Here is a 12,504-nt window from a genome sequence, read left to right as displayed (position 1 = left end):
TTTTCTGTTTAAAAAACAAATGCCCCCCCCCCCCCACTGCAAATTGTTTTGTCGACATGCCATACTAATTCATCTCTATAGTGAATTTTAATAGTTCTTTTTTAAACTCTACAAACTCACTGTCTGTCCACACTAGCTTACATACATAGGGTTTTCCCACTTTCATTGACAGTGTTGAGACAATAGATTGTTGGCTTTTGGTTAAAAAGGAGCATAAGCACTTAATTTATTTGCGTTTAGATAAATGTATCACCTATTCCAATCTGAAGAGAGATTATTTCTATAAAGACACTGCTTATAGGACAAGCAACAAATTTAAACCTTACCCTTTTCTGTGTGAAGACGCTTGAAAGAATCAGTTTTTGATAGACTTGGATCAGAGATAACTTTGGAACCAAGCTTAACTGTTAGGTCCACTGAACGAAAACCCTGAGGAAGTTTTCTATCATATAAAAGAGTAAGTAGCTGTGCAAGGGTCATTTCAGGTGGCAAAGGCTGACCTGAAAAAAAAGCAAAATTGAAAGTTCAAACAGAAGCCACAGTGAGGTTAAAAAAAACAAAAAACATTTTCAACTTCAGTTCAGACCATGCTTTCAGGGTCCCTTTATATCTTTGCGCTCTAGGTACGTTTTCCCACCTGCTTGCTGAAGAATCTGCAGTATCGAGAAAGTGCAGCTTTCATAGGGAAACATGGTACTATATTGTTGTAAAAAACAATCAAAATGTACCATACATGTATATTATAAGCTTTTTTTTCATTCATACAGATGTACAGCAGTGACGTGCGGTACCTCATATTTTGGGTGAGGCATTGCCCGCCCCCTCCCCGCGCCAGCCGAAGCCACGCCCCCCAACTGTCCCTAAACTAGTCTCTGCCTAGAAAACACATATATAAAAACAGAACCCAAAAATATAATGGCTTAGAAGCAAAAGACTTATTAACGTAATCAAAAACTGCTTTTGAACAAACTTAGTTGAAAATCTGAATGCACAACGATGGCATCTCTGTTCGTTTGTAGTTGTAATATGACTGTTTTTATTGGACAAAAAGCATTATTACAATAAAGAACATTAACTACCTGGAAGCAACTTATGGTAAAGGTGGAAAACAGGAATGCTAATGGTCTTGCTTGAAGAATCCACACCTGATGAGGTTCCTCCTACTTTATCAGCCATTACTCTTCCTCTTCTAGATGGTGGACGTGGTGGCGTAGAGGACACTGCCCGTTTTGATTGAGACTTCAAACCTTACAAGAAAGATGCAAAATGAATGCCCACTTATGACAGACGTCGGTGGCTACCGAAAAGCAATTATTTTCCTTCAACTGTGCAACAAATCTTCATAAAAAATGATTAAAATGTAGAAGGAAGAAACCTAAAAGTCAATTGTCTGCTAAGAGCAACCAATATATTTTACCAAGATAAAAATAAACAACCAACCAACCAGTCAACCCAAATTATGATATACACATTAACCGCTTGAAGACCAGGTGTTTAGACCCACTTCCTGTCCAGGCCATTTTTCAGTGTTCAGCGCTGCGGTACTTTGACATTTATCCCGTCATGCAACGCTGTACTGAAATTAATTTTATACCTTTTTTGGGGACAGATAGAGCTTTCTTTTGGTGGTATTTAATCACCACTGGGCTTTAAATTTTTTACTATATTCAGGAGAAATTACTGAAAATGTTGGAAAAAGAATTTTTTGACATTATGTTATAAAACAACTAATATTACCCACTTTTTTGGTAAAATATAAAAGACGGGGTCAAGTCGGGTAAATAGACACCAAACATGTCAAGTTTAAAAATTGCGTGCACTCGCGAAATCGCAAAAAACTAGCATACCCAAAATTGGCCATAGGCGACGCTTTAAAAGCTTTTACAGCTCATCAGTTTAGTGTTATCAGTGATTGATGGCCCTAGAACTATTGCTCTCATTCCGACGTTCACGGCGATATGTAACATGTGCGGTGTAATAGGCGCAATCGTCATTTTCGCAGGTATGCGCACCTGACGCATCTTTTTATGTGTAACTTTTTCCTATTAATCGTCACAGGACCTCATACAAGCGATCCGCCGGCTCTATATTAACGGGCATCGCTGCCTATTTTCAAATAGCGGACATTTCCCGCTCGAGCGTGCCCAGTTACATCCAAGAAGCTCCCGGCCGGCCATGTATACACAACGGCCGGCCAGGAGGTAGTTAAAGTTGGCTGACTAATATCTCCTGCGTATTACATGGACAATGATCTGATTTCACCAAAGTTGTGGCTCTGTGCCTGCCCACCCTGTAACCTCACATCTCTGGCTATTACAGAGCTGCTCCCAATAAAAAATCCAGTAGGGAAAGAGGGTCACATCGGTAATTGCTTTACCTGGTATGCAAATCTTAGAAACCAAGTGCAGAGAGAAATTGGTTGGCGATTCAACCTCTCCAGCATCTACTAAAAACCTTAATATTAAACTTGGGTGGACTGACTTCATAATGCAGAAAATGTGATGTCATATATGCAATTCAACAAAATAAAAAGGGAAAACATTCTTGCTGCCATTCTTAGAACTGAATGCAAAATTAACAAGGGAACTTTTGCCACAACTTCTATAGAATGTTTGACTGACTCATTGGAAGCAATTGTGTGTGCAAGGAAACAGCCAGCCAAGTTAGTAAAGGAAATATGCCAGCTTACTACAAAAGAATAAATAGCCTGAACTAAAGTGATAAATGATTTTCTTTCACAAGCACTCAATTAACCTTGCCCTGCTTAGCCGGTACATCAACCGGTACAATATTGGTGTCCTATCAACATTTTGTAAAGTAATAAAGCAATTTAAACAACACAATGTTCTAAGAACATATGCAGATCAGGCCTTTTACTCCAGTGCCAGAAAAATATCTGGTTTTGTGATACAAGTACAGGATTTTTTTTTTTTTGCATCTTCTATCAATGACATGCTACTATATCTCAGTTACTACCATAAAAGTGTTTTAAAAAGGATTAGAAAATTTGGTTCTAGAACCTATGTATTTACTGTCAAAATGGTAATCGGTCTACCTAGAAGTAGTGGTGCCAGAAAGGTAAACCGTGATGGCCCTCATCACATCTCCTTGTGGTGAACTAATGCCAAACACAGAAAATGAAACACAATATCCTTAAGGTGAAAAGTAGAAACCACTTTAGGATCTTGGGACTCAAAACAACCTAGTCTTTATGCAAGATCAAATGGAGCTCCATACAGGACAATGCTGACAAACCACTTGGCTGAAGTGTTGGCCACAAGGAAGGCTACCTTACGGAATAGCAACATCGAACGTATTTACCAAACAGGTTAAATGAAAGTGGTTTCTGTGGCACCAACAATTTTAAAATTGTATCTCAAAGTTTTAAGGGGGAACTAACAAGGGAAGCAATATGAGTAACCCTTTGTAGAATTGTATGAATCCATGAATGATTAGAATGAGGGTGTTGAAAAAGAAAATACAGTGCAGACAATTGTCTCATATCCTGGAAACAAAGCTGTGTATGCCCTAAAAATACACATCTGCTGTTACCACACACAGACAACACCTCTGGATGGAAAGTCCATTGCCCTGAGTGCAGAGGTTGTCTCATTTTGGGATTGATGTGGTCAAATCTGAATTTGCAATTTCTCCTGGGGCAAAAAGACATCCAGGAGAAGGCCCAAGTACTGTAACCAATGCAAACCATAAAATGCTTCACAGTCAGTCTGGGGTACGTCTTCTAAAATGCTGCCAAACAAATCTACTGTTACTCTGGCTAAACAACTATCTTTTTATTCATCAGTTCAAAGCACAGGAACTTCTTTTAGCATCAGTCTACTCTTGGGCTGAAATTGCTAGGCCAGCCGGGCCTGGACAAAATCGGCAGTTGTCTGAAATCTATGCTACTTGTAGATTAATTTTTCTTACAGTTGAATGATTGATGTCAAATAATTCGGAAATGTTTTGAAATCATGGTTTTGAAATGGTGGACATTAGAGGGTTATACATGACAAATGAATTTAGAATGAATACATGTCATTTGTTTAAATATATTACCTTTAACTGTAGGCACTGTTAAAATAAAAGATCTAATGTTTGCCCCTTCAAATATGTTAAAAAGTCAACATTGCCACATGACTGTAGATCTCCAGTATGCAACACAGAGCCACGATCTATGCACTGAACACAAAGACATAAACCTATACTGAACAGAACCTATGGATGCAGAGTAAACAGCAACTGTCAATAACGCAAAATGAATGGTCTCATGTCATTATTTTAAAGGAGAATTTTAGGAACACCTGGACTGAAAAGATATCAGTAGATTTTACACACACACTGCCAGCTACATGCACTTTACAGTTGGGAAAATAAAGAGATGCAAACAAGCAATAGCAACTATCATACATTTTACAAGCTTGGCAGAAAGAAAACATACTCATTGCCTAAACAGTAAAGGGTAAACTATGTAAACAGTAAAAGTTAAAAAGTGTTCCACATTTACCTGATGCAACAACCACACTGTAATTATCCTGGAATCCATTCTCTGCTTTCACCTTCTCTTTCTCCTCATGGTTTCTCTTCTCTTTGTCATCCTTTTGTTCACTTATTAACTTTGCAGTAATACTAGGTGTATCTACAAAACAAAAAAGTGTGAGGTTTCCCCAATTAGTGACATTCCTAATCATACAGCTTTCAAACAAACTAGTTAAGGTAATTCCTCCATTTCCTAAACGGAATATGCAGTACTTTGAGTTGTAACAAAACACATAATTAAAGATCAGCCATATATAATAATTTTTGTTTGTAATTTTCTGAAGAACGTGCTTCTATATACAGTTTGGAATTAGCAAAGTATTTTTGTGGTAGTATTAGTAGTTTTGCAGTATATTTGCCACTTACATACATAGGCCCACATACAACAATGGATGTTACTTAATTGTTGTTCTTCAAGATGCAAGTACGGTATATGAGTTGCGGAGTTCCCCAAAAACAGTACACACCCTATGGAGGGCTAATATCTTAACAGTTTAGAGCAGAGGTAAACCCAATACTAGAAAAAAAAAAAAACAGATGCAGGCCAGGCATTGCCCTAGTATTACAAGCGTTACACTACAAAATACCCTAAAGCAGAAGGCTGGTCTGCAACAATATGTTTTACTGCCCTTCCCCTGCATTCTATGCAGCTTTCTCAACAGTAATTGACTTTGAGCAGCCATCCCTATGTATACCGTTTACACACCGTTTAACCAAAATGTTAAAAGTAGACTGTATACCAAATGCTGTGTGTTACATGCGTTTGCAGTCCAGATCACACTGCACAGACACTGTTCTGAGCTCCTCTTGCTTATCCTATACAAGTGGATAATAGAGCACACATCACCTAATACAAATAAGGAACACAGCAAGCCATTCGGAAGCCGATTAATCGATTATTGAAAAAGTTGACAACTTTTTCAATAATCGATTATAATCGATTATGTCGATTAGTTGTTGCAGCCCTACAAGCCAGTTCTACTCACTGAAAAACACTGTATTCACAAGGAGAGCAAGCATTACAGCACACTGCTACCTGCAGTTTTTGAGTCCTAGGTAGGATTTACTATGCACAGGAAACAGGCAGTACAATAAGGTCTCGTTCACACCTAGGCGTATTGCATATGCGCGTCTGTCGCGCGTTTCCGAAGGCTACTTGGCTGTATCCCAATGGAAACGTGCAACAAAACGGCCCAAAGTAGTACATGTACCTTTTCAGGCGTGGGCCGTTTTGTAGCGCGTTAGGGACGGGCGGATATACGCCAAGGTGGGAACGAGACCATTGAATACAATGGGATTTATATTTTTGAGCGTTCGTCGAGCGTAGAACGCGCTACAAAACGTTCAGGTGTGAACGAGGGCTCACTCTTTCTCATCCAGATTTAACAGGCTCTATGGCAGTTATGTACACCACAGAGAAGCAGCGACTAACACCCTATAAAGCCCAGGTGTCTTGTCATAAAATCTAGACAGTAAGCAGGGAGTGTGTCACTTTGTTTCAAACTTTCATCCTTGGGTTATCTCAATAGGTGTGCAGGCAGGGTGACAACACGACAGCTTTTGGGTAAGGGAAAAGGTGCATGCCATCACCCTGAGAAAGGAAGCACCAGGGATTTAATTAAAAGGTAATTCTATTACTAACGCTATTGCAATTACAAGGTGTATGTGTATTGAAGCATCAAAAAACAATATTTTGGGTTTAAATACTAGGGATGCACGGATACTATTTTTTCAATATCGAGTACGGATATATTGATACTCCCCAATACAGAGTACGTCTGCCCCGATTATCAGGAAGTCAGGCAGCGGTTTATGACCTGTCGCCCGGGCTTCCTGATTGCCTGTGAAGCTGGTGTTCTAGCGAAAGAACACAGGCTTCACTTCCCGAAGCTGCCTGGATCCTGACCAATCAGGAAGCCGGGCGCCAAGTCATGAGGTGCAATCCGGCTGCTTGATTGGTCAGGAAGCCAGGCTGCACAGCAACAAGTGAATCTGGCTTACTAGCCAATCGGGAAGCCAGAAGGCACATCATGACCCGCCTCCAAGCTTCCTGGTTGGCTAGGTAGCCGGCTTCATTTGTTCCTAGGCAGCCTGGCTTCCTGACCAATCAGGAAGCCGGGAGGTGGGTCATAACCCACTGCCCAGCTTCCTGATTGGAAAGGAAGCCGGCTGCATGCTCCCTCGGTACTGCCTGTCAGAGGGAGAGTACTCACCCAAATACTCAGTATTGGCACTTTAATAAATACTTGCAGCAGAAGCCTGCAAACCCTGCAGCTATGCCCCAACGCCTGTGTAGCTGACAGAGGTCAGGCACTTCATGGTAATCTCACAAAAATTATTTAATTAGCTTTCTTTATAACCCTTATCTGTCATTGCTTTTGCGAGGAAATACATAGGGTCAAATCTCACTCAAACTCCTCCACTCTTCAACGCAACGTTCTGAACGGTAATCCCTCATGAGTTGGGAGTTTTAACTCCTAGGGATTATTGCACCAGCTCATACAGCGTAGGGCATAAAAACAAAAACGTTTCTGTGCTGCATTTTTTGTTTAAAGGTTGCAGTTTAAAAATCCATTTAAAACCACCAATGTTACACAAATGGCAGCTGTTCTGCCCTGTTCACATCATGCAAGTGCCTTGGTGTTCGTTAGGGCAAAATGCAAACGATGCATTTTTATGTAACGCACAAAAACTCAAGTACATCAACACAACGTGCCAATAATACATTTTTGCTTTGTTTATCTCTTGATGTGAGCTGTACATGAACATTTAAAACATGGTTCAATGCAAAGTAAAATGCAGCGCCATATTAAATACCCCCAAAAGAAAGCTCTATCTGTCCCCAAAAAATGGTATAAAATTAATCTCAGTACAGCGTTGCATGACGGAATAAACGTCAGTCAAAGTATCGCAGCGCTGAATACTGAAAAATGGCCTGGCCAGGAAGGGGGTCTAAACACCTGGTCTTGAAGTGGTTAAAGGTCAGCGCGCTTTACCATGTGTCAACATGCATTTTCTGTGCCCTACGGTGTGAACAAGCTTTAAGGTGGCCATACACTATACCCCGATCTAGCATAGTCAAATGTCGATTTCAGTAATCGTTTGTTAGCCATACTAGCCAAAAAACTTTTGATGAGCGACGAAAATAATTTCCTTTTGCACATGTGATGTTTTATTGCTATTATTTGACGAACAAAAACCTCACTGATTCCTCAATTTTCCAAGAAAAATTTTATTGAAATATTCTGATCACAATATAAAAAACTAAACTTGGTGATGTACCATCAACGGTCCAATTTTCGTTCGAAAGACCGTCCATGTACGATTTCTGAACGAAAATCGTACAATGTATGGCCACCTTTACTTTACCTTCAGCAGCTCTGTAGAATCCTTTGGAAGTAAAGACACACAGCTCCCTCACGGCTAAACAGAGGCCCATGGGGGTGCTCACAGGCCGAGCACATTCCTGCTCCCAGTTATCAGTGTCAAACACAAAGGAAGCCGGTCACTCACCAGGTAACGTCACTGACAAACAAACGTTTTAGACAAACTCATCACTCCCAACTGCCCCTTTGACGAGTTTCACCGAATCACGGGCTTAGTCAGAGATCATCTCTACGGCCAAGCCTGTGATTAGATGAAACATGTCAGAGAGGGACGAACTGTGGGCGGAACTCTGGCACAGATGAGTTTAAATAAAGCATTTGTTTGCTATTGACCGCTAGATATATAAGCGGCTCATGAAGAAAAAATATCAAAAGCCACCACAGCAACAGCTATTGCTTGCACTTGCTTGTGATTGCGCTTATAGCAATTGTAAAGGTTTAAAGCCTCGCCAGAGACCAGTGGTGTCTCTCAAAAGCCTCCTTGCTAGAAGCGTGGACAGGGGTGCTGAAAAAGTGTCGAAGGGGGAGGGGAAAGGAGGCAGCTGTGTGCAGTAAGAGATGAATACCCTCTGCCTCATGGCAGTTGTAGGCAAACAAAGATGTGCACGTGACCAGAATTAATGTGCACGGCTCTTACCAAGTGGCAGGAAGTGTGAGTGGAGAGAAGAGCAAAAGGAGCAAGCACAACAGACTTTCTAAAGGAATTAAAATAGTAAGACTTTATTTTAAAACAATGTGGCTTTAGAGAATGTTCATTGTGTCGGTGTATAAGGAGAAAAAAAGCTCAGGGTTTTGGGTCTCTTTAAAAAAAAAAAAGTATAAACACACTGATCAAATGCAAAAACATGTGTCCCATCATCGGACATAGGAAAGCCTACTCAAACAGGCTGGCACCAATCACAGGCTTGTGAGAGATGCACACTTCTGACTCTGCAGCAGATAACTGGGTTAGTTGATATATGACATTTTATTTTTACTACCGGTAGCAGGCTAAAGATTAGCCAAAATAGGATCTTTAATCCACAAAGTTAGTGCAGGCATATAAAGTAAATGGCTTATTCTGTCTTTCTTGTGTACTTCAGGGCAGTCAAAAATGCAACCTATGAATTGTTATGGTTAACATGCCAAAAAGGTTGGCAATGCACGAACACACACACGTGAAACTCAAATAATTAGAATATCGTGCAAAAGTTTATTTATTTCACTAATGCAACTTAAAAGGTGAAACTAATATATGAGATAGACTCATTACATGCAAAGCAAGATAGTTCAAGCCGTGATTTGTCATAATTGTGATGATTATGGCTTACAGCTCATGAAAACCCCAAATCCACAATCTCAGAAAATTAGAATATTGTGAAAAGGTGCAATATTCTAGGCTCAAAGTGTCCCACTCTAATCAGCTAATTAAGCCATAACACCTGCAAAGGGTTCCTGAGCCTTTAAATGGTCTCTCAGTCTGGTTCAGTAGGAATCACAATCATGGGAAAGACTGCTGACCGGACAGTTGTGCAGAAAACCATCATTGACACCCTCCATAAGGAGGGAAAGCCTCAAAAGGTAATTGCAAAAGAAGTTGGATGTTCCCAAAGTGCTGTATCAAAGCACATTAATAGAAAGTTATGTGGAAGGGAAAAGTGTGGAAGAAAAAGGTGCACAAGCAGCAGGGATGACCGCAGCCTGGAGAGGATTGTCAGGAAAAGGCCATTCAAAAGTGTTGGGGACTTTCACAAGGAGTGGACTGAGGCTGGAGTCAGTGCATCAAGAGCCACCACACACAGACGGATCCTGGACATGGGCTTCAAATGTCGTATTCCTCTTGTCAAGCCACTCCTGAACAACAAACAACGTCAGAAGCGTCTTACCTGGGCTAAAGAAAAACAGACCTGGTCTGTTGCTCAGTGGTCCAAAGTCCTCTTTTCTGATGAGAGCAAATTTTGCATCTCATGTGGAAACCATTTAAAACGGCACATATTAAATCCACGAAGCTTTGCAGAGTTAGGTGATTCAAATGTATAATTTGTACTCACAATGGCACTTAATTTTCTATGTTCATAGACTAAACACAGATTGTGGAACCATTGCAGTCCCTGACAGAAATTATGGCTTTTTCCCCCATATCCCATGAATTTTAAGTCATGCTTACACCCTTTAAATCTCTGCGCATCTAATACTTAGCATTATAATTATGTACTGCAAGGTACAGGAGCTGTTTCCCAACTCTAGATATTTGTGGGTGTCAAAAGTGCATGTTTCACCTTTTGATAGAAACACATACTGTATGAAATAAGTGCTATTACTATTTCTAACAAAAGTTTAGCTTTACTAAACGGACAAATACAAACTATTTGACAGCAGCAAATAACTGTAATTTAGAAACACTAATCTAACAATCTTGCAAGGAATTTATAATATGCACGTTGCGCAAAAAGTGGTTTCTGTTGAAGAAAGAATTGTGTCAAAAATATATAAGAATCAAACTATGTTATCCAAGGCATCCACATCCTTACTTCCTTTTGGGAGCAAAAAAATAAAGAAAAAAAAATGATTAAAACAGACTATGAATATTTAACCACCAAAAAAAAATAAAAAATCTTAAAATATGCAGTTGATCCAGATAAAGGGAAAAAAACATTACTCCAACAGAGATGATTCCTTTCTGATACTTAAAGAAATGTTGATAAAATCTCGTATCAACATTGTACAATGCTATATGTAATAAATAATACAGCTTATGTTTTGTGCAATTAGAAGTACACCCTGCACTTTTTAAAAGAAATCTACTGATCAGTAGATATTTTTGGACATGAAAGACAATTCCCCGTTTTTGTATAATGGACAATAAAGAACCCTTCACATCAGCTGAGATAGATTGCAAACACTCTCCATGTAATTTAAAGCCACTGTCAGCGATTTTCTCAGCTAAAATACTTCAGTTCTCGAACCTGTATACCCCTATGGGCCAGAACAATTTTTACATTTTTACCATCAGCCTGTTTGGACATCTTTATCATTACTTTAAAAAAGGAGTACATACGCTGTTTTTTTGGTGTGCTGGGGGTGGGGACTTTTGTTGGCAAAATTGTTTTGAAAAAATTATTTTATTTATTTTCTGTGTTGGCTCTCTGAGAGTGCTAATTATAAGGATCCAATAGGCTCTAAAGAACCACAGGCACCGATTACAATAGCAGGTGAAGGTTGGGATTAGCCAACCTCTCCCTAGCCCTCCTAAACTGAGTCAGTGGTATGCTCTGACATCACTAACCTGGTTATCCAAAGAAGGGGTGAAGAGATGATGTCCCTTAAAGACTAAGCAGGTCAAATGCTCTATGGAGGGATCTGACCCAATCTGCCACAGTTTGACAGATTAAGGTCACTGCCAATACATAACAGAGGGCAAAACCAATGAATTCAGACAGCACAATATTCTAGTAGCTGGTCAAGAGAATCCTTAAAGGGTAAGCACACCTTTGATCTGTCTAATAGTTTTCCTTTTAAAGTGGGTCACCACTGGATCCACAGTGGGAATAGACCACTGTTTAACAAATTCCCTCTAAAGGGGGAACAGATCCAGTACACTCAAGTGGGGCTCAGGACTCTTCATGGTGCTTCCATTACCACTACCTCAACTTAAGCAGGGGACTAAATTAGAAAGAATGCCCAGTACTGCGATTGTTCCAGACTGTCTATGTAGAAACTTATGGAGGAAAGGGCTGCCTCCAGGGAAGCCTGCTTTCTGTTTGTGCACTGTAATATATACCCAATAGTTGGTAACTTCAATTTAAGAGTTTAGGACCACACTTAACAGAGATGCCTTGATAGGCAAGTCTGACATCCACATTAATTTGCCAATGTATGCAACAAAACCTCGGTTTCTAAACTGAGAAGTTGAAACAGATTAGTGTTTTTGCTGGGTAGCATGAAAGTGTGCCAGAAGCCTTATGCATTATTTTGTATATTGTACTGCTCGTATACACCCTTCTCTTTTTTGCACTGCATCTCAGTCCTTGGCTTTATTAGCACAGCTATTGAAGTCCAGGTGCAGAGAGGGAGAGGTCTCCAAGGCAGTGATCTTGACTACGTTGCCAGGCTCATAAGCCTTACTAAAAGTCAGGGTCATTATTTTATATAGAAAGCTTACTTTCCGTGTCTCAGGTTTTGTGCTTTCCTTATCATTCAAGGCACCATGTCATCCGTCATAGAGGTAATGATAGGTCTTTTTTAAGTGCTAATCTCCAAATTGTACGGATTTACCACTATGCTCATATACTAATGGCTTTAATGAACTAAAGTCTAAAAAAAAAGCATTTTTATAGCATCTAAAATCAGTTTAGACCCCTTAAAAAATACTTTATTGGCTCATTAAAAAAATACCTTGGTGGGTTATTAAGTTAGTAAGGGTGCCAACTGACAAATACACTGATAATAACTGTGCCTGCTTTAATATCAGTAAGGGACAGTGTAGAAATGCTCCTTGAACACTAAAAGGCATAACATGCTGAAACCCTAACCATACAATGCCTAAGATCTTTTCCAATAGATGGGGGGGGGGGGGGAAGGAGTCAAAGAAGGAGGGTTT

The 12,504-nt window shown here is 39.9% G+C and overlaps 1 protein-coding gene across 1 annotated transcript in view; it reads right to left on the bottom strand.

Moving 5' to 3' along the window:
- Positions 1–12,504, bottom strand: part of BIRC6 (baculoviral IAP repeat containing 6) — a 258,916-nt gene that overhangs the window by 97,459 nt on the left and 148,953 nt on the right. The window contains exons 60-62 of the mRNA XM_018552891.1: positions 4,508–4,639; positions 1,080–1,247; positions 327–500 (exon numbers count right to left, since the gene is read on the bottom strand). Coding sequence (XP_018408393.1) covers positions 327–500; positions 1,080–1,247; positions 4,508–4,639 — 474 coding nt within the window. The remainder of the gene's footprint in view (positions 1–326; positions 501–1,079; positions 1,248–4,507; positions 4,640–12,504) is intronic.

This window comes from Nanorana parkeri, unplaced genomic scaffold (genome assembly GCF_000935625.1).
Source record: "Nanorana parkeri isolate BGI_ZX_2015 unplaced genomic scaffold, ASM93562v1 scaffold100, whole genome shotgun sequence".
Classification (NCBI taxonomy): Eukaryota; Metazoa; Chordata; class Amphibia; order Anura; family Dicroglossidae; genus Nanorana; species Nanorana parkeri.
Note: the sequence above shows the minus strand (reverse complement) of the source record. Positions and strands in the feature narration are given on the sequence as shown.